Genomic DNA, 23,372 nt, shown 5'->3' with positions numbered 1-23,372 from the left:
CCTTATATAAATACATATTTTAATTTGTCTGTGTATAATGTTGAAGAGCTATAAAGGATACACAGACTTAATATGGCACCTGAATCATCTTCATATATTTCTAAATGCCTTCACTTATTTTTTAAGACATCCTGAGAGAACATCTCATGCATATGTAGTACAGATTTAGTTTGCTTATTTACAGTTTTCTAGATTATTTTGTCAGTAAAGCACCAGCACATTTATCTCAGTTATTTGCATCAGTAATTTGATTAAAGATAGTTGGGGGCTGAAGAAATACGTTGCCTAAAATATCCTTGGGAATGTGGCTTTGTTACCAGAAATCTTTTGACATAGAGGAAGATAAAAAGAAGAGCTTATGGTTTAGAATCATTGGAGATAAATTGTGAAGAGTAAAAAATCAGCTTTGGAGGAAGGGGAAATATTAGCTGTAAGGCATTGCTATGGCAATAAGGAATCCGTGTGGAAGATTATGTGAGAAGAAGGGAAGGATAAGCAGGGATAAAGCTGTATCTGAGGAATAAAGTCATCTTTCTTTACATGTTTTTATGCTGCTCTTATTAAGAAAGTTTGTTGGGGGGAAAAAAACCTGAGCTTCACAAACTAGACTGTGGTTTTTAGAAAGCAAGAAGGAGAGTCGTGGTGTTTGGTTTGGCACTGTCACCCATCACAGGACATGAAAAGGATATATGGGGCTAGTTCAGGAAGAAATTCAGGAAGAATTTCTTCATGGAAAGGGTGGTCAGGCACTGGCAGGGGCTGCCCGGGGAGGTGGTGGAGTCCCCATCCCTGGAGGTGTCCCAGGAAGGCCTGGCCGTGGCACTCAGTGCTCTGGGCTGGGGCACAAGGTGGGGATGGGGCACAGGGTGGACTTGATGATCTGGGAAGTCTTTTCCAACCTCAGTGATTCTGGGATTCTGTGAGAAGTGAGGTTACCTGCAGCCCTGCAGCTGCATGGCCCTGGTCCAGTATATTCTGGATTTGGAAGCAACAAGCAAATGGACACAAAGAGTGATTTTCTGAAAGTAACCTCCTTGTGGGTACTGACACACTGAGACACCAGATGAAACTGAAGCTATTTTCATTCTCTGGAAGATGTAATCACACTCATCCTCATTTTCTATTCTGATTATGCATAATTACTTCCCATCAAATGCTTCTCTTGGACAAAACCAGTGGATACCTAATACCCAAACAGTTAAACAAAATGTACTCCATCACTAGTGCATTTTGGTGCCCGAGAGCTTCATGTCTCACACAAGACCTTTTTTAAGGGTTCTTCCTGCAATTAGATCCCATTCATAACTCAAACCCACAGCTCCATGGCCCTGTTAATCTTCAAATCGGTTTGTTTTGGTTCAGGAGGCCTTTGAACAGGAAGGGCTGCATCCTGACATATTGTCATATCCAAGCATTAGCAGCTCTGGCATGTGAAAAGGTCATGCCATCAGGCATTAGCATTACAGAATTGCAATTACAGTAATTAATTTAAATAAGGATTTTTTATTCTGCTGTGCAGCAGTAGCTGCAATCCAAGCAGGAGGCAAGACCGGGAAGGCCTCAAATCAGGTCCTCTGCCAATGTCATCTGATTAAAACAGGGACCCAGCGAGGTTCAGATGGAATGAGGGAGTTGTTCTGATAAGAAGAGGTGAGTGTTCATGCATAAAACCAAGGGGAGAAGGGCTATTTCAGGAGCTCAGAGAAAGAATTCTTTGCTGACATCTCCTGTGCTTTAAGGGAGAGGACAGATTCATTCAAAAGAAGATTCATTCCGTGTGCTGCCCAGGGCTTTCCAGCCTCTCCCAAGAAGGGAAAGGGCCTGAACTGAAAGGCAGGTTCATGGGCTTTGATTCTTCCTAATCACAGAAGCCCAGATGCTGTTCCTTGGTGGACAAACCACGTGGGAAAGAAAGCACAGGACACCAAAGAGACTGTCCTGTTTCAAACACGCCATGTTTCGAGGGGTTTGCAGTGACACACTCTGAGCATGTTTTCCTCCTATTTCCAGAAGATTTTAATTCCCAAATGTGAAAATACTTGGGGTTTAAGACTAGTCTTGCTAACAAGAGAGTACTTTTTTCAACATTAAAATTTAAGCCCTTTTTGAAAGAATGGTTAATGAAGTTGACAGAAATGTCCAAACTGTTCTGCAAATACCTTCTGAACACAGTAAAAACTGAAATCTATCTTGGTTTATTGTCAGTTTAATTATACTTTCTCTTCAGTACAGTTTAGCTATCCACTCAGCACATGCATGGACTGTAAGCTCTTTGGTGCAGAGCCTTTCTTTTAATTTTGAACAGCTCCTGGTTTAATTGAGCCCTCATTTCGTTGGATCATTACTGCCATACACACTTGTAAAACATATAACTGTCAGCAAATAAAGCAGTAGCTCCTCAGAAGGAATAAGACACTTTTATCAGTTCTTTATTCGCCCCATATCTGAATGCTTATTAATTACAGTACCTTTATGTGCTGGGAATATCGAATATTGAATTATGTTACAAGTCTTCCTGTGAGCAGCAAGCCAGGCTTCCTTTGGATTCACATCACCTTTTCTCTACAGCCCCGTTGTCCAGTTCCATCTTCTCTCTGCTAAGCCTTTGAGGCCCATCTTCAATCTTAAGAGAGTTTTTTTTACGTGGGAATGAAATACTTACATTTATGTCCATCTGGTTGAATATGGACAGGCTGCACGAGGCACAGACTGAAGGGCCAACCCCGTGTGGTCAAACCTGTCAGCTCACTGAAGAACAACCTCTTTTTGTTGTTTTGTGTGTTTCCAGTTCCAGCTATGATCACTTCCTACCCAAACACCACCTTGGCAACACAAGGACAGAAGAAGGAGATGAGCTGCACGGCCCATGGAGAGAAACCCATCATAGTCCGCTGGGAGAAGGAAGACAGAATCATCAACCCCGAGATGTCCCGTTACCTTGTCTCCACCAAGGAAGTTGGGGATGAAGTGATCTCTACTCTGCAGGTAAGGGGAAAAAAAAAAAAACGTGACCCACAGCTCATCCAGGTGTGTCAGAGTGTGCCTTGGTTTGGTTTGGATACCTCTTCCCAACATCAGATCTGCCCGTGGTGCAGCCCTGGAGTGATGGAAGCAAGAAGGGGTAGAGGAAACCTCTGCATCCAACCTCTCCCAAAAAAATTAGCCTCCATTTTTCCAAACTCCAGAGGCAACAGCAGAATGATCCAGGCTCAACCTGAGTGTCTCATGCCTTAGCCAGCACAGCTCAGGTAGGAGAGCACTGCTGATAAGCACCCAGAGAATATCTGACCCCCAGTTCTGCTGTGTATCAGCTTTACCCTCACCCAAATCATTAAGCCGTTTTGAGATAAAAATCCTGTCTTTCAGAAGTACTTTTCTCCCTCCCTTTCACTCAGTGGGGCTTGTGAGACCACTTTAAAAAGTCAGGTTAGTCGTTGGATTCAAAGTGGTGTTTTACACATGCCTTTATGAAATCTAAAAGATTTTTTTTAAAAAGTCATTTAGATTTTCACTCAAAAATCTTGATTATCCATTCTCAGTCACATTTAAAAAATGTATTTGTCAGGCTCAAGGAACTATTTCTCTGACTCTCTGGTGATTGTCTAAATTCTAGTGTAACTCTTATAAAAGATCACTTTATCAGCCAAAAACTGTGTTGGATGATATCCAGTAAAAATCTGGATTTGCTCTCTGTGAGGGGGCTTTGTCACTCATTTCTATGAGGAAAAATAAACTCTATGTGTGACTTTGTTCATATTAGTATTTTTTGTGTTACAAATGATATTTAATTATAGGATAGACCCCTAGGCCTCTTTGCCCTCATTCTTCTTATTGACTTTAATAAGACAATCCCTGGGTGCACAGCAATATTTCTATTTGCAAGGCTGGAGACCTGTTTGGAGAATTCTGCTGCTTAATTCAGTGGAAGCTGTTATGGACACATGAAAGGCTATTTATTTCTAAGGACTCTGTGGTGGGGGTGGGGGGGAAAGAAGGCCCTAAATGTGTCAAACTGGGCTCTGGAAATTTTTGTTTCCCCATCTTAAAGCTCAGCCACACGTGCACCTTAACACGGCTTGACAAGTTACCACATCTCAGATGATAACTCTCCAATTTCCTTACAGAGAGTGGGAAATTAATCCATTTATTTTGACCAGTGGTGACTGAGAGCTGTGCTCATATTCCCTTGGTTTTGCTGAGGGATAAAGAGCATGTGGAGTTGCCATGGCTCAGCCAATATGTGGCAACTTGTCAAGCAGCCACAAACATTATCATATATCTGGTTCCTTAATTCCCTGTATGAAATGGTGGAATACTCTTCACGTTGTCAGGAATAAATTCACTCGTGTTTCTGAAATGGGTATTGCTTAGGTGAATGCACAGAAAACGCTGTGAGAAAATTAATATCTGTTTTCATGGCACAGTTTGAACTGTGTGCAGTAAATAGAGTGTGGAGCAGCACGCTGAACAACGAGAAGAAAACGGTATTTTGAACATCTGCTCCTTCAAAAAAAAAAAAAATCCTTTCCCTATTGTACGTTGAACGAAGCAGTGGTCCTGTAGAAAAATATCATTACGATCGTTTACATAAATATTATATAAAAATTTCCATGCTGTGAAACCACAAATTGAAGAAAAACCACACAAAACTTTATTGTGAGGCACCGCGCTGAATGTAGCGTTGGAACTACACCAGTGCTCTGTTTCCTCCACACAGACTTCAGCCACTTGAGTTATTTTCAGAAACTGCTGGGAAAAAAAAAAATTGGAGGCAGCAGCAGGAGGCACCATTTTGCAGGGAAAATTTCAGCCAGCAGTTAAATACTTGGCAAACTCGCGAGTAACCGGAAAACAGGAATCCTATGGAGAAGCTACGGGAAGAGGGGGTGCTCCAAGTCCTGCCTACACGTGTAGAGCTGATAACCTGCTTCCTCAGCCCAGGTGTTGCTGGGTTTGATAAGGCTCAGTATTTTGGATGCTTTGCTGTGCACCTGTGTGTGTGTAACGTGCAGCATCTATTCAGTAAAACAGTTTGCGCCGTTTTCCCCGCGCCACGCACGGAAAAGCTGTTGGTTTTATTTTTCTCTGCTTGCTGTTCAATCAATCCCTTCTTCTCAAACCACCCGTAGATTTTGCCAACTGTGCGTGAAGATTCTGGCTTCTTTTCCTGCCACGCCATCAATTCCTACGGGGAGGATCGTGGGATAATTCAGCTCACTGTGCAAGGTAGGAAGAGGACAACATAAGGAAAAAAACACAGCTTTTGTAGGACAGTAAGTGTGTGCCATCCTCAGAAATCTGCTGGGGGAGGGAGGCTCTGATTCCTAATTAAATGTATTCCTCGTTGTCACAGAAAGGAGGGGCCACATGAAGATGTTCAATCTTTCATTCTCCAGCATCACAGATAAAATCAGAATAAAGGATGAGCTCAAGTCTGTACAAATTAATAAGAATTTTTCTTAAATACACTCACTGACAATCTGCTAAATATTTCAAACTGTCATCTTCAGTAGGATGTGAGGTTTTGTTTTTTTTTTTTATTGGGGGAGAAGAGGGAGAGGGTTGCATTTGTTCTTAAAGAACAAATGTGCTGCAAACCCAAGTCTGAAATAAAACAAGAGTGTTCTTGCTTCATCTCTAGAGAAATGTTAAACCCACTGTGGGACTCCAAGCCAAATATTTCAGGTTTAATCAGTCAAAATAAATGGTGAGCAAAAAAGGATGCAAGCTCAAGGAACTTACATTTCCTTGGGCTGGGGTTCCCCTCCTGCAGGGTTTCACTCCTGGAGAGGCCGAGGTGACAATATTTAGGATGCAGAGCACGTGTAGGACTGTTCCTGTGCCTGTTCCTGTGCCTGTTCCTGTGGCTGTGTGCCTTTGAGCGTCCACACTGCTCATTCCTCGGACTTGCAAATTTCTTTCTCCCTCCTCTTGATTCCAAGTAGCAGCAGATTCCAGCGAATGCCTGAGGTGGCCCCGCTGAAAAATTCACGTGGAGTTTGGGGGCAGGTTCCCAGTTATGCCACTGCTCATTTCAACTGCCACCACCATTTAGAGGGTTGTTGGAATGGATCTAAACATTTTTTATTTAAAACCTTAACTCTAGAGACAGCGAGAGTGATTTTATATTGCTATCAAATCATTCTCTTATCAAATTAAGACTTTGAAACGCGCTCAAAGAGGTAGAAATTTTACTCCCCCTCTAATACTCAAAAAGAATCTTAGAGAATTATTTTCTGGCTTTTAGGCATCGGGTTTGAAGCACCACCATATTTAGCATTTTGGAGTTCAGTGTTCATATTTCTACCCTCACATTTGGTGTAAAATCTGTGGAAGTGAAACGTGGTGTTTGAGGCAAAACATCTTTTCTAAGCATGAAAGTCCAAGCTGGGAGTGTTCCTAAGGAGATGCAACTCTGTGTTGCCTGTGAGAAGGTTAAAGAGAAGTCCGTATTCGAGGTGACATCACTGACTCCTGCTTGAAAAGTGACTTTTCCTCCCTCTCCTGAGTGCTTTCAGCAGGTGATTAACTGGGTCAGGGCGATAATGAGTGACCTGAGAATTACCAGGAGCTGTGCCAGTGCCACGCTCACTGCTGTGACTTTGTCAAGGGCTTTGTTCTCACTACAATTCGTGTGTGTTTGCTCAGAACCCCCCGACCCTCCCGAGATAGAAATCCGAGAGGTGAGAGCCCGCAGCATCGCCCTCAGGTGGACCATGGGATTCGACGGGAACAGCCCCATCACCGGCTACGACATCGAGTGCAAGAACAAGTCTGGTGAGAAACAACCTCCCTCCGAAATAATTCCCACTGCTAAGTCATTCATCACCAGGGTTGCGTCGTAACAGATAATTCATAAATTGGAACTGCCTGATGGAAATTTTTATCACGGTTTATTTAATCTTCCCCGGGAAGATTTATCTTCATTTGTTGTCCTTTGGTTGTTTTTTTTTTTTTTTTTTAGGTAACAACATTAAGTTCAGCAATTGCTGCTTTTCCCTTTTACCAGGGAAACCTGCATGTAAAGGGAAACAAATTTAATGTAAAACAAGCCTGTCTAGGTGACAGCTGATATGATGGTTTTGCTGGCCGATTGTTGGTCCCTGGTCTTGGATTTTATCTCTCTTTTAATTTTATATTTTTCTCTATAGGAAAAAATACCTGCCTTTACAAATTGTCTTCTCCTGTAGGGTTGATTTTCAGGAGTTGTTTTCTGTTGTTATGTGAGTCTATGGCATCTTCCCTGGAAGATTAGCAGTGAAAAAGGGTAGTTATGAGAATTTTTAGGCAAAGGAAGTTGTGTGGTAGTTTGCTGAACACTGAAGTCAGAAAACTATTCCTGTACACATTAAACCCCCAAAATATTCATTGACTCTTGAAATCTGAAAACACTCCAAGAGTGTTTGAACTGGGTTCATGATTGAAGATCACACCTCTAATTAAGCACATTGTTAAACACCATCCCTGAGTCATCATTTGAGAAGGGACTAGAAAGGAAATTGCAGTGGAACAATATTGTCATATTTCATGTAGGATTAAAAAGACACTGAGAAATTACACTGTACTGTTTCATGTTGGAGTTTGTGGCACTGAATGTAAGGGAACATAATCCATTAATAGGAATACTCTATGTGTGCTTATCAGTGAGATATTCTGTTTATCAAAGCAGCTCTAGTACATTTATAGACTTCTGCCTTTAGTTCTGAGAAATAAAAATGAATTTGTCCATAAAATTCTAAAATTCACATTTATTTCTTTTTAATTATTCTACTTCCTATCTTTAATATTCTTCATTTATCTACACTGGGGGGTTTTTGTGTGTGCTTTATGTGGCAAAAATGTTGTGATGTTTTCATTACTAGATAAAATATTTTCCAGACTGTTAAATCACCAGTCACCATTTTTGCACTGGCTTTGTAAAGGGAATTGATAACATTCAGGTGAGAAAGGCACCTGAAAGATTAGAAGTGACAATTCTCCACTGAGGCTGTGGTCAGGCTGCAGCTTTGGACTTGTAGACTAGGCAAGGATGCCTTCAAGGGACATTTATACCTAAAAGTTTCTGAGCTTTGTTTTCTTTTTGATTATTTTCCTTTCTTTCCAGCCACCCACCTGCTCCAGAAAAGTATTTGAAAGCCATTCCTGCCTGATAGGCTCCTTTCTCACCTTAAAATATCACTCATGTAACTCAGCACAATCCCATTTTGGAAAACTGAGCTGCTTTCCTTTGGTTGAAGAGGTGGTGGGAAGGGACTTCAGAGCTCTGAAACACCTTTCTTACATTTATTTCCATGTTTTCAAGCGATAATGCAGAATGCAGGCAAAGATTAAGTGGTAATCACCAGGAACTTGCACTGCAAAATGATGTCTCTCTAATGTGGGGTGATAAATCAGTAGCAAGACAGCAAATGAAGCATCATCAGGCTGGAAATATCAAGACACAACATACTGATAAAGGTTAAAAAAATTAAAGAAAGGAAAAGAAGTGGGTGGCAGAATTGGTGTTGAAGAAAATATTTCTTTATCTATATATGAAGGCAAATCCTGGAGGTCATGTCCTAAAAAGAGCAGATTATCTTCTTCTCACTGCAAACAACTGAAATGTCATGTTTTAGAATCTGAGGCTGAATGTTTGGAGAAACAGGATCAGGTTTTTGGATTCTTGCACTTGATTTTTATCGTTAGTTAAATCATCAAGAAGATGAAATACTAAAGGTGGCAACTAAAGAACTTGCAAAGGGTAGTTGGGGGGACTTAGGACAAAGAGGAGGAATTAAGGAAACTTCTCACAGTGTCCAGGTATTAAAAGGATGGAAGAAAACTTAGGTTATGCATTCACAATCCATATGTTAAACTCGAGGAACATCCTGCCAACACCAAAGTAAATCTGGAAACTGCACAGTTGTGTTTAGTGGGAATTTTCCACCTATGCTGCCCTACCCTGAGGACCCAGAAATGAGTTTACGCCAGGATGCATCATCTGGGCCTCTCAAGAAGGAAAAAGGAAGAATTTTAAGTTTCAGAGAGTGTGCAGGTGACCACAAAGCATGCACGGGCTTCACTAAATGGTGCTGCCCTCCTGTATCCCATCATAGAATTTAGGCTGGAAAAGACATTTAGGATTGTTAAATCCTGTTGACTCAGAACTGCTGCTATCTTCCCCATCAGACCGAAAGAAAGACACATTATTAACCCTCTAGAAGGAGCAGGGAGTTGCCTGTCACAGGGGTAAGTGGCACCTGTAGGGTCCAGTTGCAGTGCAGGAGCACTGTGGATAGCAGGAGTTCAGCATGTTTTGGGACTTAGAGAAAACACCTGTCTGTACAGAAACCTGGCCCTTCATGGACACCAGTCCCGTGTAGCCACCAGACCTTTCCATGGGAGGCGTAGGAAGAAGTCTGAGCACAGGAACGGGGGTGTGAGTCCTTTGTGCCTCTCTCTCCTCATCCTTTTTAGGTTTTTTTTATGTCAGTCGGGAAATCTCAGCCGCAAACCGAGCATCAGCTCCGCTTAATTGAGCTTTTTTTGTGCTCAGAGCGACCTGGGCATCCCCTTGGCAGAGCTGGGGGTTCCTCCCAAAACCGACCCCCAAAACCCGCCCGAGGCCCGCGGGGGTGCAGTACCGGCAGTGGCCACCGGGTGGCAGCGCCGGCCCAAAATTCTCATTCCCAAAATTCCCATTCCCAAAATTCCCCAAATCCGCCCGGAAGAGCCCAAAGCTCCGTCCTCCCTTTTAGGGACGGTCGGAAAGCTGGTGGTTTTCATTTTTTGTAGAATATATATATATATATTATGTAAGAACTTATTTTGTATTACGCCAAGAAAAGCCTGGGAGTAACGTTTTATGAATGGAATAAAGCATAAATTAAAAACTTCACTCCTTCCTTCCTTCCTTTTTTTTTTTTGTTCTTTGGTTTTTTTTTTTGGTTGGTTGGTTGGAGTTTTTTTGTTTGTTTGTTTGGGGGTTTTGGGGGGTTTGTTGTTGTTGTTGTTTGGGTTTTTTGTTTGTTTCTGGAGGTTTTTTGGTTTTGTTTTTGGGGTTTTTTGTTGGTTTGGTTTTTTGGTTTGGTTTGGGTTTGGGGGGTTTTTTGTTTGGGGTTTTTTGTGTTTTTTTTTTTTTTTTGTTTGGGTTTTATTGTTTGGTTGGGGTTTTTTGTGGTTTTTTGTTTGTTTGGGTTTTGAGGGGGTTTTTTGTTTGGTTTTTTTTTTTGTTTCATTTTAGTTTTTCCTTGGTTTTTTTCTTGTTCATTTTGGTTTATTTGTTTTGGTTTTTGAGGTCTTTTTTATGGGGTTTTTTTGTGGGTTTTTTTTGTGGGTTTTTTTGCTTGTTTTGGTTTGGAGGGTTTTTTTGTTTTGTTTTGGGCTTTTTTTTTGTTTGGTTTGTTTTTTTCTTTTTTTTTTTCTTGTTTGGTTTGGGTTTTGGTTTGGGATTTTTTGCTTGTTTGGTTGGTTTTGTTTGGGGTTTTTTTGTGGGTGTTTTTGGTTGGTTGATTTTTGGGGGGTTGTTTTTGTTTGGTGTTTTTTATAGCGCATTGCTACTTGTTTTCTGTGCTTTGTTAGTCTTTCTGCACATGTAAATTTTAAAGTACTCTGCAACAAGAATGAAAACCAGTAGAGCCCATAGTCAATCTTAACACCTCAGTTACTTCCTACCTGAACAGGAACAAATATTTTTAGGATTAGCCAGAAGAAAACAAAATTAACTTTTCCCCCCCTTTTTTTCTTACTAACACTTACATTTTTTAATTTCCCCTTTTTTCTCATTAACATAATTTTTTTAAAATTAACCTTTTTTTTTCCTTTTTTTCTTATTAACACTTAAATTTTTAAAAACTGGAGAGAATTCTTTTTCTCTCTGGACTGACTCATTTCAAAAGGATTGCTGTTGTTTATTTCACACTTTAAAAAGGGGTTATATGTATGAAAATAAGCTCCTGAAGTCCAGGCATTAGCCATAAATAAACACTAGAAACCTGTGTTTAGAAGTACAGGAGACTGAGTTTTCATCTCTCTTTCTCCATAGTTTGTCATTATTAAATCTACTAAGAATCACCAGAAATTTTCAAATTAGTTTCTTTGATTTCAGTAGCTCATATGTACTAGAGGCCTATCAGGGGTCAGTATTTTAAACAACCAAGGGAAAGCTACAACAATCTGATAATGTACAAACCACATTAAAAGAAATTCTCATCATCCTCGAGGGAAATTTAACACACTCTCCATACCAAGGAGTTCTTTTTAAAAAAAAAAAAAATTCCTTTCCTTTTGAAGTTTTAAAGACAAGAGTTTGCTTCTGTGCTTGCATAAAATTTAACTCAGTGGAGTGGAACTGCTGGTTAAAATTCTGTGAAGTTTAAGAAATTCTGTGAAGTTTAAGAAATTCTGTAAAGTTGGAGCAAACTGAGAGCGAGTTGTAGAAGCGCTGCCTGCAGATAATTCCTTTAGAGCTTCTGAAAGTATCCCACAGAGAAATCTGTGACAAACTCGAGGTAAAATATATTCAAATTATTTTAGCTATCACTTAAATGCCTGATTCCTGAATGTTTTCTGTTTAAATGAAGCCACATGGGTGAGCAAACAGACCCCGTAACCAGCCAGCGTGCAGGTGACATGTCATTGTGACAACTTGTACATCTTTTAGCAAAAGAATTTACATGGTCTGTGCAAATATTTTGTATCTGGGATGAGCTTTCTATTTTTAAACTAGTCTTTCTCACCTGCTGAGCTTCCTGCAGTCTGCCTGCAGTGACCTAGAGTGTAAAACACTCCCAGGAGCCTGCAGTGACATCCCCACAGGATGCTGCAGAGGTTAAAGGGGAAACATTGCCTGCAGTAAGGAAGAAATGAAGGATGGCAACACACAAAAGACATCAGGATGCTTTAAACTGATACATTGTCTGGGGTTTTTTTCAGCAATTCAATGCTGGGATGAAAACAGGGGTTGCTGTGTTTAGGCAATTTCCATCCTTTTTCCTGTTACATGTCTGGATAATTTATTACAAACGTAACAGGCAGGTGAATAGTAAGCACAAAATATAACAATGTGCTCCTCCTTTTGCAGGTGTACAGAGACAGTTTAGAGGGTTCTACATTCTCTTGCATCCTAAAATGAGTCAGGGAAATGGCACCAGTCCTGGAGGGTGCTGAACCCCGTGCCTAAGTACTCCAAGCTTGTGCTCACTGTTTGCTCCTGGTGTTTGGGATCAAGCCTTCTGACTGACCCTTGCTAGTTAAGGACTCTCCATTAAAATCATGGAATCATTAAGGTTGGAAAAAACCTCCAAGATTATAAAGTGCACCCTGTGCCCCATCCCCACCTTGTCCCCCAGCCCAGAGCACTGAGTGCCACGGCCAGGCCTTCCTGGGACACCTCCAGGGATGGGGACTCCACCACCTCCCTGGGAAGCCTCTTCCAATGACTGACCACCCTTTCAATGAAGAAATTCCTCTTCATGTCCAACCTGAGCCTCCCCTGGCACAGCTTGAGGCCATTTCCTCTCATCATGTTCCTTGTTCCCTGGGAGCAGAGCCCGACCCACTCCTGGATCCCCCCTTCTTGTCAGGGAGTTGTAGAGAGCAAAAAAGGTCACCAGGCACTATTGTTTATTAAATCATTTCCCCTCCTTTTTGGACCACAACCAACTTTCTCCCTGAGTGAGGATCCCTTTGGAAGGGTCTTTTTCACAGTTATTCCAATGTAGCAAAGGTAAAAAATGCAGTATGTACACACTCACAAACATAGGGAATCCCCTCTCACCACCTCCTCAAAGAGTAGCTATTTCCTTGGATTTTCTGATGACCCTGGAGCTGAGTCACAGCACCCCACCTGGAGCAGTCAGGAGTGCTGTCTAGGAAGGTGATGCCTGGATTTGCCTGTAGCACCAGGAGGCATTTTCTGGGCTAATCAGCAACCCTGCTTTGTGAGATGTTTTAACTGCGTGCTCGTGTCAGCCACGTTAACGTCATTTATTTGTCTGTGGTTGTTTTAATATTTCTTACCGATTTCTCACGAATTTCTTGCTAAACAGACTCCTGGGATTCCGTTCAGAGAACCAAAGACGTTTCCCCTCAGCTAAACCAGGCGACCATCATCGACCTGCACCCTTCCTCCACCTACAACATCCGCATGTACGCCAAGAACCGCATCGGCAAGAGCGAGGCCAGCAACGAGCTCACCATCACCACGGATGAAGCAGGTGTGCCCTGGCTTCCTGGCATCCAAAATGTGCTGGGAATTCTCTCTCTTTGATGTGAGGAATCTTTACACTGCATGCTGCAGCTGCACCGAAGGCAATACTGAGTCGTTCCCCCGTAGAACGTCGCGACTTTTGCAACTTCGTGGTGCAGGGCTGTGATTAAAGCAGTTCAGTGGCATCTAGTGGTCAAAGGAGACATTGTGCTCCAGATTTTCAGCCTGTGGTTCTGGAAATAACCCACCTGTGTCTACAGTGTGGCAACTCAAGCAGCAACATCCTATTTTTAGTGGTGGTTCCTGCCCCTGTGGGTGTTGTGGCTTTCTTTAGATGCTCAGATATTAATAGAGGGAAGTAATTTAAGCTACCCCCATTTGAGAACGTTGGTCCACGTGAATCAAATCTTCCTGAATATTCCACCTTTCAACCCACCCACCATTTAGTCTTCTGATCTCTGTACTTGAGTCATTTGGCTGTCATTAGTTACTGTCATCCCCCTGTTCTTTGCTGCCATGTGTCATTTAGGTTGGAAAAGACCTCCAAGTAAAACAAATCCAAGGTTTGTTTTACCTTTAACCTTTTACTGTTCTACATCATTACAAGGTTCTGTCCCAGGAGGACTATGGGGGCATTTTTACTCTGTTTCAGCAATTAGAAAAGAAAATGTTGCATGGCCATAAATAGCAGGTACACATTGCAATTATATACAGTGTACAAGGTGCTGAGAGTAACCCAAGCAGCTTCAACATCCTTAGATAGTGGATGGAATTACTCTGAAAAGTCTTGGTCACCAGGGAAATTGCTCATTCATATTTGAAAGCATCACTTTTGTCTTGCCAATCTTATTTTTCCTGTTATCTTATGCTAAACCAGCACTGCTTCCTGGGGATTTAGAGAGGACAACTGTAGTGCAAGTAGCTGGGGAGCAGTGCAAACAAACTCTCCTGCTTGTTGAAGATTCATGTTGGTCTTGGATTTGAACACTTAGTGACTGATTTTCAGTTCAGCTCACGTGAATACAACTGTGTAATTCACATTCCTTTTCTCTGTGGGTGATTTTACTGCAGTGAAACTCTACCTTTTGTCAGGAGAACGTGGTTTTGGTTCTGAGGGGCTTTCTGGGTAAGAACAGGACACAAGGGCTCAGTGTAAAGCTGGAGACATGAGCTTCATTTCTTTTTTTCACCCTAGTGGAAGGAAACCCTTCAGTGAACAGCTTTACTCATGGTGAAGAGTTTGTTTGCAAAATATTTATCATTTGATCAGGGTTTTTCCTCTTCTTTTGTTCAAGGAAAATAGGGAAATCACTGGAGAAAACAGACTATCCTTCTCCCAGCCAGCATCACCCATAGCCCCAAAATGCCCATCCTCCCTCATGCACATACATCAAAGTGCAGGGGTGGGTCTTGGATCTACTCTCTCATGCTCATTCACCCATGCTTATAATATTTTTTACTTGCCAAGTTTTTCCTCAATGATAATTAAGTTGTCAGGATCAGCAGCTGGCCTTGAAATAAAAAAAAAACCAGCTTCCCCTTGAACAGGGTGGAACCTTAACATCACATTTTGCTCAGTTCTTTGTAACCAAGTTTCAGAATAAATGATCCTTTTGTTGCTGTCTTTTAAGGAGCCTCTGTTGGGAGGAAAAGACCAGCAGTGTGGAACTGTATTCAAAAGTCACTGATCTACCTAGGGAAGAGTTGGGAGAGAGGAGGTCAGGCTTAGGCAGGGTATGTGATGTTTGTCTCCTGGGATTTTATTTCAGGTGATGTGCAACGTGTGAGAACATCATTTTTTGATCACTGTTGACTTCTGTTCTCTGCCTTTACAGCAGGAAATTGAGAACAGCCTGGGAGCAGGGAATGAGAGACAAAGTAATGAGAAGGGAACAAAACAGAGGTCCAAGAAAGACAATATAAAAACTAAACAACTCCAACCATGCTGTTGGTAAAGGGCTCAGATTGTGTGTCACATATTGCAATGACCTGATTAGAAAGAAAACTATAAATGGTCTCTGTGGAAAAAAGATAGTTAAGAATGGCACGATTTCAAAGCTTGCAGACCACATCTCTTCTTCCATGCAGCTCAAATTAGCTCATGTGTTGGAAAATAGATGCAAGTGCACACTTGCACTAACACTTGTCAGAAAAAAAGAAGCACTATGGACATTGCCTAATACAAAAATCAATAGAGGAAACTGGGATATCTGGGTTTTCTTTATGTCCTTGCCACAAACTCTGTGTGACATTAAGTATGTAAAACAAATGACTTCCTATTAAATATTTCACCATAGAATGCTGGGAGCAGTTAACTGTTCAGGTCTGTTAAAATTTTTGGGGTCTTTCAAGGCAAAATCAAGATTTTAGGGGGCACATTTTATACCCCATTTTCAGGATCAAATGCTTTGCTCGAATTCCACTGCATTATAATGTACCCTGGAGAAATGGCATTCACTTTTGTCAACAGGGGGACAGAATCAAGGTCAGGCTTCAAAAAATTCATAGAGGTCTCATTTGTACCAGTGGACTTTTTGCTCTTCTCCTTCCTTTATATTAATGCAAGAGGAATGGAAATAAAGTTCTTTCAAGCTTTGGAAATTTCCCATATGAAGGACAGTCAGGAATGGCAGAGAATAGGGCATAGTTAATAAATTAAACATATTATAGGCTGTATTCTTTGCCTCTCTGCTTTCATCAGTTAAAGCTAAATGTTCTGGTTCCTTTCAGCACAGCTGTCATTTACTGCTGCTCCACCTCTAACAGCCCCATCTCACCCTTTTTATTGCTTTACTTCCTTTGTCATGCTATTAAAAGTTAATTTAATACCTTTTACTGAGGCCATATTCTGCATCAAGGGAACCCTCCGCAGCAGCTCGAGCTGACTCCATCCCTTTCCTCAGATCTCCCTTTTCCAATGATTTACCTCGCTGAGCAAGCAATTTACTTCACATCTCCCTGTTCAATCCCAGCTGATTCCTGATCTGCTGTGGAGCTGCCCAGATGACAAGTTAGGTTCCCCCTCAGACTGAGGGCCTCCTTTTTTCACTCACCTCTGAAGCGTCGTGCACACTTCTGGCAAAGTGCTGAGAGCAAACAAAACTTCTCCTGACTCAGGGGTTTTTTTTCCATTGCTCAGTTATTTTCTGTCTGATTTCCTGGCTGGAATACTTACCCTGGGGAGGGGGTAAAGTGTGCAGGGGTTTGTGTATAAAATATTTGATACTGGACTGAGTGTGCTCAGTCTCTAGGATCCCACTGGAAAGTTTGCAACATGGTGAGGGCTGGATTAGGAGCTCCTGTCTCACCTGCTTCACATGGGTTCTGCTGCTTTTTTGTCACCCACAGGGTTCTGACTGCTGAAAATGATGTCTTGACTATTTACAGTGCAGAAACAGCACTGTGAGAGTATCTCTAAAAAAGAAAAGCCACTATTACTCACTCTTATTTTATTTAGCAGCTTGCTGTGTTTCAGCATGTGTTGTATTTCCCTGTTGGCAGGGTGACACCCGAATGTGGAGGATGCCAGGCCCTGCTTTTGTTGGATGAAGTTTCCATGTGACATTGGCTCAGTCCAAATCTCTGTGACACTGATGTGAAGTGCTGGATTCTGGGGGCTACAGGGGCCAGTTTTGATGCATCTCTCTTCTGTCTTCCCAGCTCCTGATGGTCCCCCTCAGGATGTCCAGTTGGAGCCTATATCATCACAAAGCATCCGAGTCACCTGGAAGGTAAATGCTCACACATCCAGGAATGGGGGATCTGACAGGATTTGGGTGCATTCAAAGAGGTCCCATTGAGGGGAGTATTATAACAACTGTGCCTCAGTTATTTTATTTGGGAGAGTCATTGCAGATGCCTTTGCCAACAAAAGCAGCGTGGGCTGATCGAGGGAGGGGATTCTGCCCCTCTGCCCCTTCAGGTGAGACCCCCCTGCAGAACTGCCTCCAGCCCTGGGGAACAGCACAGCAAGGACATGGAGCTGCTGGAGAGAGGCCAGAGGAGGCACCAAGAGGATCCCAGGGCTGGAGCAGCTCTGCTGGGAGGAAAGGCTGGGAGAGCTGGGATTGTTCAGCCTGGAGAAGAGAAGCTTTGGGGTGACCTGACTGTGGCCTTCCAGGGCCTGAAGGAACTGACAGAAAAGATGGACAGAGACTTTTTCCAAGGGCCTGGAGTGACAGAACAAGGGGGGATGGCTTCAAACTGACAGAGAGCAGGTTTAGATTAGTTATCAGGAATGAAATTCTTGGCTGTGAGGGTGGTGAGGCCCTGGCACAGGTTGCCCAGAGAAATTGTGGCTGCCCCATCCCTGGAAGTGTCCAAGGCCAGCTTGGATGGGGCTTGGAGCAACCTGGGCTAGTGGAAGGGGTCCCTGCCCATGGCAGTGGGGTTGGAACTGGATGATCTTTAAGGTCCCTTCCAACCCAAACCCTTCTATGATTCTCTGATTGCCCATTGAGTTGTGCATCATGCAAAGAGAGAACCTTAAGGTTTTTCTACCTCCAGAGCAGAAGCAGCAGCCACTTCACTGTATTGAAGTCAAAAACATTTCCTACTTCCTACTCATTTCAGAGATAAGGCCACGTGCTTGGAAAATGAGCACTCGGAGAATTTCACTGTGGTTTTGGGCAGAATTTCCCTGAACCATTGTAACCAACAGGACTTTTTTTCCCATTGCACTGGATTTGGGATAGATCCTTACTGCAGAGAGAGAAGTGTAGTGTCTCAGTATAGTCTGTGGGAATTAATGAACAAAAGAAAATTATTTAAAAATGTCAGTGACAGGTATTATTTAAAAATCTGGCATGTCATGTGACTCAGTTTTTCTAGGCTTTTCCCAGTGTTTTGACAATGGCAGAATATTTTAAATGGGTTGGTGTGATACCAGAGGTACTTGATATTTAAAACCATGTTTCAAATGGGTTTGGTGTAATACCAAAGGTACTTGTTTTTTAAAACCATGTTTTAAATGGGCTTGTGGTATATACACTGCTTATATATATCACTCTGTATATATCTTATATATGTATAGTAGATAGAATAAAGCTTTCTAATTACAGCAGTGTAACCTGAATATAAATGACAGTTTCCAAATTGTATTGATAATCTCACATATTTGCAATTCTGGAATATATATTATTAAGTGCTGGAGTGGGATGGTGGCATGATAGTTATTAATTTCTATAGTGATGTTAATTACTCCAGCAAATGTGGATGATGTATCTTTTGTCCCATTATATGGACCATGCAAGAAGACAGAATAGTAGTAATGAGCTTCTTCTCTTTAACCATATAAATAACTGTGGGTGGCTGGTTATTTATTGTATAATATTGTCTATATTGTAGTTTTAAGGGGTTTCTGAAAAGGCAGGAACTCTTCTGCGCAGGTTACAAATGCAATGCTGATTCTTGGGGCTTGTCCCCATCTTAAATTCATGTGAGTGCTGCTTTCAAATCAAATGGTTTCCAAACCAGAAAGGTATGTGTTCAATAGTGACAGGCTTACCTGGTGCTTGAAGTGAAGCACAACAATGTACTTCCAAAAATCATACATCAAGCATGGATTTAAATCCAACACACAGTCAGTAGAGCAAAGGAAGTAGCTGTTGAAGCCAAGCAAGAGTGTACAGTGGTTCTCAGCAGCTGAAATAAATTCTTAATTATTTTTTTTAAATCACTTAAGAATTATGACATATCTGATCTAGGCAACTAAACCTCCAAGCTTCTGTGCACGAACCAGTTTTTATGGATTTATGGGTAGGCACATTGAAAGGCTTGGCTTGCCTTTCATAAAGCTCATTTTGGGGGATATTTTGAAAAGCAGCAAGAGAAGACAGGCACCATCGGTTCACTGCTGGAGTTTATAGCTGTTATTTGTGATTCTGAAGGTCTGCCATTAAATTTTATAGATGCAGGTGTGAACAGGCAGCTACAGGACAAACCAAATTCCCACACCTACATTTCAATAACACTGTCTAAAATATGGTTCAGTTTGTACTTCCAGGACATTTCTAGTACAACTTATTGTCCTGATCTCTAGTTATTGACTGATATTGATGCGTATCAAATGAGCAGCTGGAGATGTGCTCTCAAGATCATGTTTGGAATTTGATTTGTGAGTTCTTGCCCAGTAATGATCAGTATCTAATGTAACAAGACAATCACAGAAACAAGCTGTGTATTGAATATATACTCCATTACCCTGGCAAGTCTCATGAGCTGAAGGGAGAGATGGTTTTTCACAATTGGTGTGAGCTACCTGTGACCTTGGAAATGCCTGCTTGTACCTCTGCAGCAAATATCCAGATCAGGAAAGGTGGGTCCATGCTCCCAGAACTGTGCACCACCACGTGAACCTGGTGCCAGTGATGGTGCAGATGCTGGAGCTTGCTGTGGATTGTGCTGCTCCTGTGAACCTCCAAAATATTATTCCTGTAGACCCAGCATCTGTCAAATCTGTTAAATCTGTTCAATCTCTTGATTTCTTGACCAGCAGTGTCTGACAGGGTCAAGTGGCACCAGAGCCACTGTAGCAGTGTCCTTCATCCCAGGGCTGGGAATGTGCTCCTGGCTCTAGGCAGAGGCACCCTGTGGCCCCATGAGGTGCTGTGCTTTCCAAGCAGTAGAAAATCTGGGGATTTGCCTGTTAAAGGTTGGACAGCCTTGGTTTGCAGCCCTTGCTTTACCTGCTCAGCTGATGGTTGCCAAGGTTCTCCGGGGTGTGGACATGGTTGAAATTGTTTTCTTGACCTCAAAGCTCCTTTGCAGCCAAAGGTGAGGTCACAGAGTTAGAACTTGTGTAGTCCTGCCTTGACTAGAAGAGTGATTTCCTGAATGACAATTTGTAAGCTGGCTAAAAAGGGCCTTCAATTAAGAAGTCCCAAACCAGGAGTGAGCCATTTACTTCCCCTGATATATTGCAGTTTTCTTCTGGCCAGAGCAGCTTTAGTCCATTACTCAAAAAACTACTTTAAGATGGTCCCACAGACATAATGTAGTCTGGTCCCATAGTGAATCCTAATTTTAGGGTAGGTCCCTATGGTGCTGTGCAGAAGGCACTCATTGCAGTGTGTAGTACAATGTAATTCAGAATAAAGAAATAGCCCATGAGATCAACACTATATTTATAGAATTAACCAGGTTGGAAAAGATCTCTGAGACCATCAAGTCCTGAAGGTAAAACAGGAAGAAAAACCCTCGGTGATAACCTGGTCATTTTTATTTTGGAGGCATGTGGAGCTTTAGCCATGAAAACCTAAGATGACATTATACAAAAGGGGTTGTGGTGAGAACCGAGGTTGTATTTAAAGCTGGCAAACCTCGTTGAAATACAGTGTCAGTAACAGCAAAAATAACACATTGATTATCCTTCATCTTGTGTTAAATTCCATTTCTGCAGCTTGCTTCAGTTGTAAATCTTCATTTAAAGTGCCTCCACTTTTAGAAAATCCTGGTTAAGCAAAGTTGTTTAGGCCTGTGATCTATTTAATCCCATTTCTGTGTGTCCACATAGGATATTGGGTTTCAGACTGAGTTTTTGAATCATACTCAGCGCTTTTCAGTAGTTTAAAATGTTGCAGAGATAATGTAAATTAAACAGGAATTCTCATTTAACATGAAAATAATAATTAATTTTTCTTGTAGTAGTTTACATTAGGTAAATAAACCCATTAAATTTAGGTATGGGAAATATTCCTTCTCCTCTTCATGAATATATACACACACACACATAACTATAAAATGTTATACTTTAGAGAAGTCATTGATACCTTGTTTTATAAACAGTGGATTTTGTGAGATAAGCAGTAAGGTCATGGAAAGACACTTCCTTTTTCATAATGTTCTATGACTGTTGACAAGGTTAACAATATTTTTCCTCAAGAACAAAAATGGACAAACATTGCTTCACTCAATTTTCTACCAAAAATGTGTCCATGCCCAAGAAAGCATATTTATCAAATATAAGTTACGTGTGCAAAAAGTCAACTCCAAATGAAGCATTCAGATCATATTAACAAGGAACATTTACATTTTTGTGAATCAGAACATTTTAATGCTTTGGTCTGAAGTGACTTGGAGTTTGTTTTATATCACATAATGTTTCAAAGTGAAAAAAAAAAAAGAGATGCTATTATTTTATTTAAAGAAAAAAAAATCCCTTGACCTAAAACAGTTATAAAGATGTTTCTGAAAAATACAGAGTTTGCCATTTTGTTCCAATTCAAAATGAGAAAGTATAATTGCAGAATTCCCAGTGAAGAGGCTACTCTGGTTTTAGTCCTGCTCTGAGAACGTTTCAGTGCATAGCAGATGTATGATTTTTATCATTATGTGGTGATGTGTTTTAGGCACACTGGTTTTGATTTCAGTTTGCAAAAGTACGTTTGTGGCAACAACTTTTGTTCAGAAGCCACCCCGTGGTAACTCGGGGGAATGTTCCAGTTGCAGCCTTTAGACTTTGGCTCTTGAGGTGTGGAACCCTGGTGGTGTTTGAGACAAGAAATCTCCATGTAGACTGTTGGGGATTTGCCAGATTTCGACGGAATCCAACACTGATGGAGAGAAGTGGTGTCCTGGAATGTTCAAACTGGTGCCTCCACACTGACAAACATTTAGCAAAGAGACCTGAAAGTCACTGACTGAAGGCACAGTCCCTGGAATAATACTTGATGGAGTTGTGTGCTTTTTCCCCATGGATTATAAACTGTGCCTTAAAATCTTATACTAATTATACCCTGTACACGTATAAAATCAGACAGGAACATTATCACATACTGAAATTAGTCCAATAGTATTTAAATGGAATTTTAATAGGTATTCCTGTCAATAACTGGCTTTTCCCCTGAGTTGACAATCCCTGTTTTGCTCTAGATTCCGTTTTATATTGCAAAGTACACAAATGATTTCCAGGTACAGGGAATCTTGCGCTTGGAGAAATGCTGCCTGTAATTATGACCACCCACTTTGTATTGTCCATATTCCTGAATGCCAGATATTGCAGCTACTCAGGATGCAAACCCCTGCTTTCCAAATCATTATTGCCTTCAGCACTCATCATCTGATCATCTTTCTACACTGAATGAACAGCAGCACATTTCAAAGCACAGTGTAAAAGTTTCCCAGTGCATCTTGCTGAATAAACTCTGACTGCCTTCCACAGATCAAAAAATGCCTTACTAAAGATTTTAGTGAATGGTGGGGGCTTCTGGTAAAAGCACAGTTAGTAGTAAATGGTAGGCCTGTAATGCAAATATACCCTTATCAGCTCAACTTTGAATAATTCACTGATAAGAGAACAAAATGTCCCAAATTCACACTCAAGAACATCTCCTTATCAGATTTTTCTGTGCATGAACCATTTAAAGGTCTTTCTTGAAGCACAGGAATGCACAGATTCGAACAAACCACACCTGAAATTTATGTGTCATTGTAAAAAGTAGAGACCTTTCCCTAATCTTCGTTCACGAAGCCCAGCCATGATGATGATGATGTAAAAAGTCACTACTTTGTGTGCAGGGAGTATTTTTGAATTGTTGCCTAGAAATAGACTTGCATTCAGCAGGAAAAAAAACCTCTAAATTTGGGTATTTTTCAAAAATTTTAGGGGGAACAACTTGACTTTGGATGCATGTACTGAATGTGTAACCTTCCGTTTTTTTGTTTAGGCTCCAGAGAAACATTTGCAAAATGGAATTTGGATGTTTTTCAGAAATTTTAAGGGAACAACTTGACTTTGGATGCGTGGACTGTGTGTGTAACCTTTTATTTTCCGTTTAGGCTCCAAAGAAACACTTGCAAAATGGAATTATCCGTGGATACCAGATCGGTTACCGGGAGTACAGTGCAGGGGGAAACTTCCAGTTCAACATCATCAGCATTGACACCACGGGGGACAGCGAGGTTTATACACTGAATAACCTGAAAAAATTCACCCAGTATGGCATGGTGGTCCAGGCTTGTAACAGGGCTGGGATAGGACCTTCTTCTCAGGAAATCATCACCACGACTCTTGAGGATGGTAGGTTTTGGCAAACAGCTGCCCTGGGGCGTATTATTTTTATTTTATATGTTTTTACCTCGTTACATTAGTTGTTTGGTTATTGATTATTATTATTATATATTAGTGATTATTATAATATATAATGGAGATAACAGAAGACCAGATTTTAGAGGTGTAAGATAC

General features: G+C 41.4%; 1 protein-coding gene across 2 annotated transcripts in view; it reads left to right on the top strand.

Moving 5' to 3' along the window:
- Positions 1–23,372, top strand: part of DSCAM (DS cell adhesion molecule) — a 448,565-nt gene that overhangs the window by 333,174 nt on the left and 92,019 nt on the right. For both annotated transcript variants that reach the window (XM_032678156.1, XM_032678157.1), the window contains 6 exons: positions 2,789–2,985; positions 5,130–5,226; positions 6,649–6,777; positions 13,029–13,196; positions 16,850–16,920; positions 22,967–23,207. In XM_032678156.1, coding sequence (XP_032534047.1) covers positions 2,789–2,985; positions 5,130–5,226; positions 6,649–6,777; positions 13,029–13,196; positions 16,850–16,920; positions 22,967–23,207 — 903 coding nt within the window. The remainder of the gene's footprint in view (positions 1–2,788; positions 2,986–5,129; positions 5,227–6,648; positions 6,778–13,028; positions 13,197–16,849; positions 16,921–22,966; positions 23,208–23,372) is intronic.

The sequence above is a fragment of the Chiroxiphia lanceolata genome, chromosome 2 (assembly GCF_009829145.1).
Source record: "Chiroxiphia lanceolata isolate bChiLan1 chromosome 2, bChiLan1.pri, whole genome shotgun sequence".
Taxonomy (NCBI): Eukaryota; Metazoa; Chordata; class Aves; order Passeriformes; family Pipridae; genus Chiroxiphia; species Chiroxiphia lanceolata.
The sequence above is the reverse complement of the archived record's forward strand: the minus strand, read 5'-3'. Positions and strand labels throughout refer to the sequence as shown.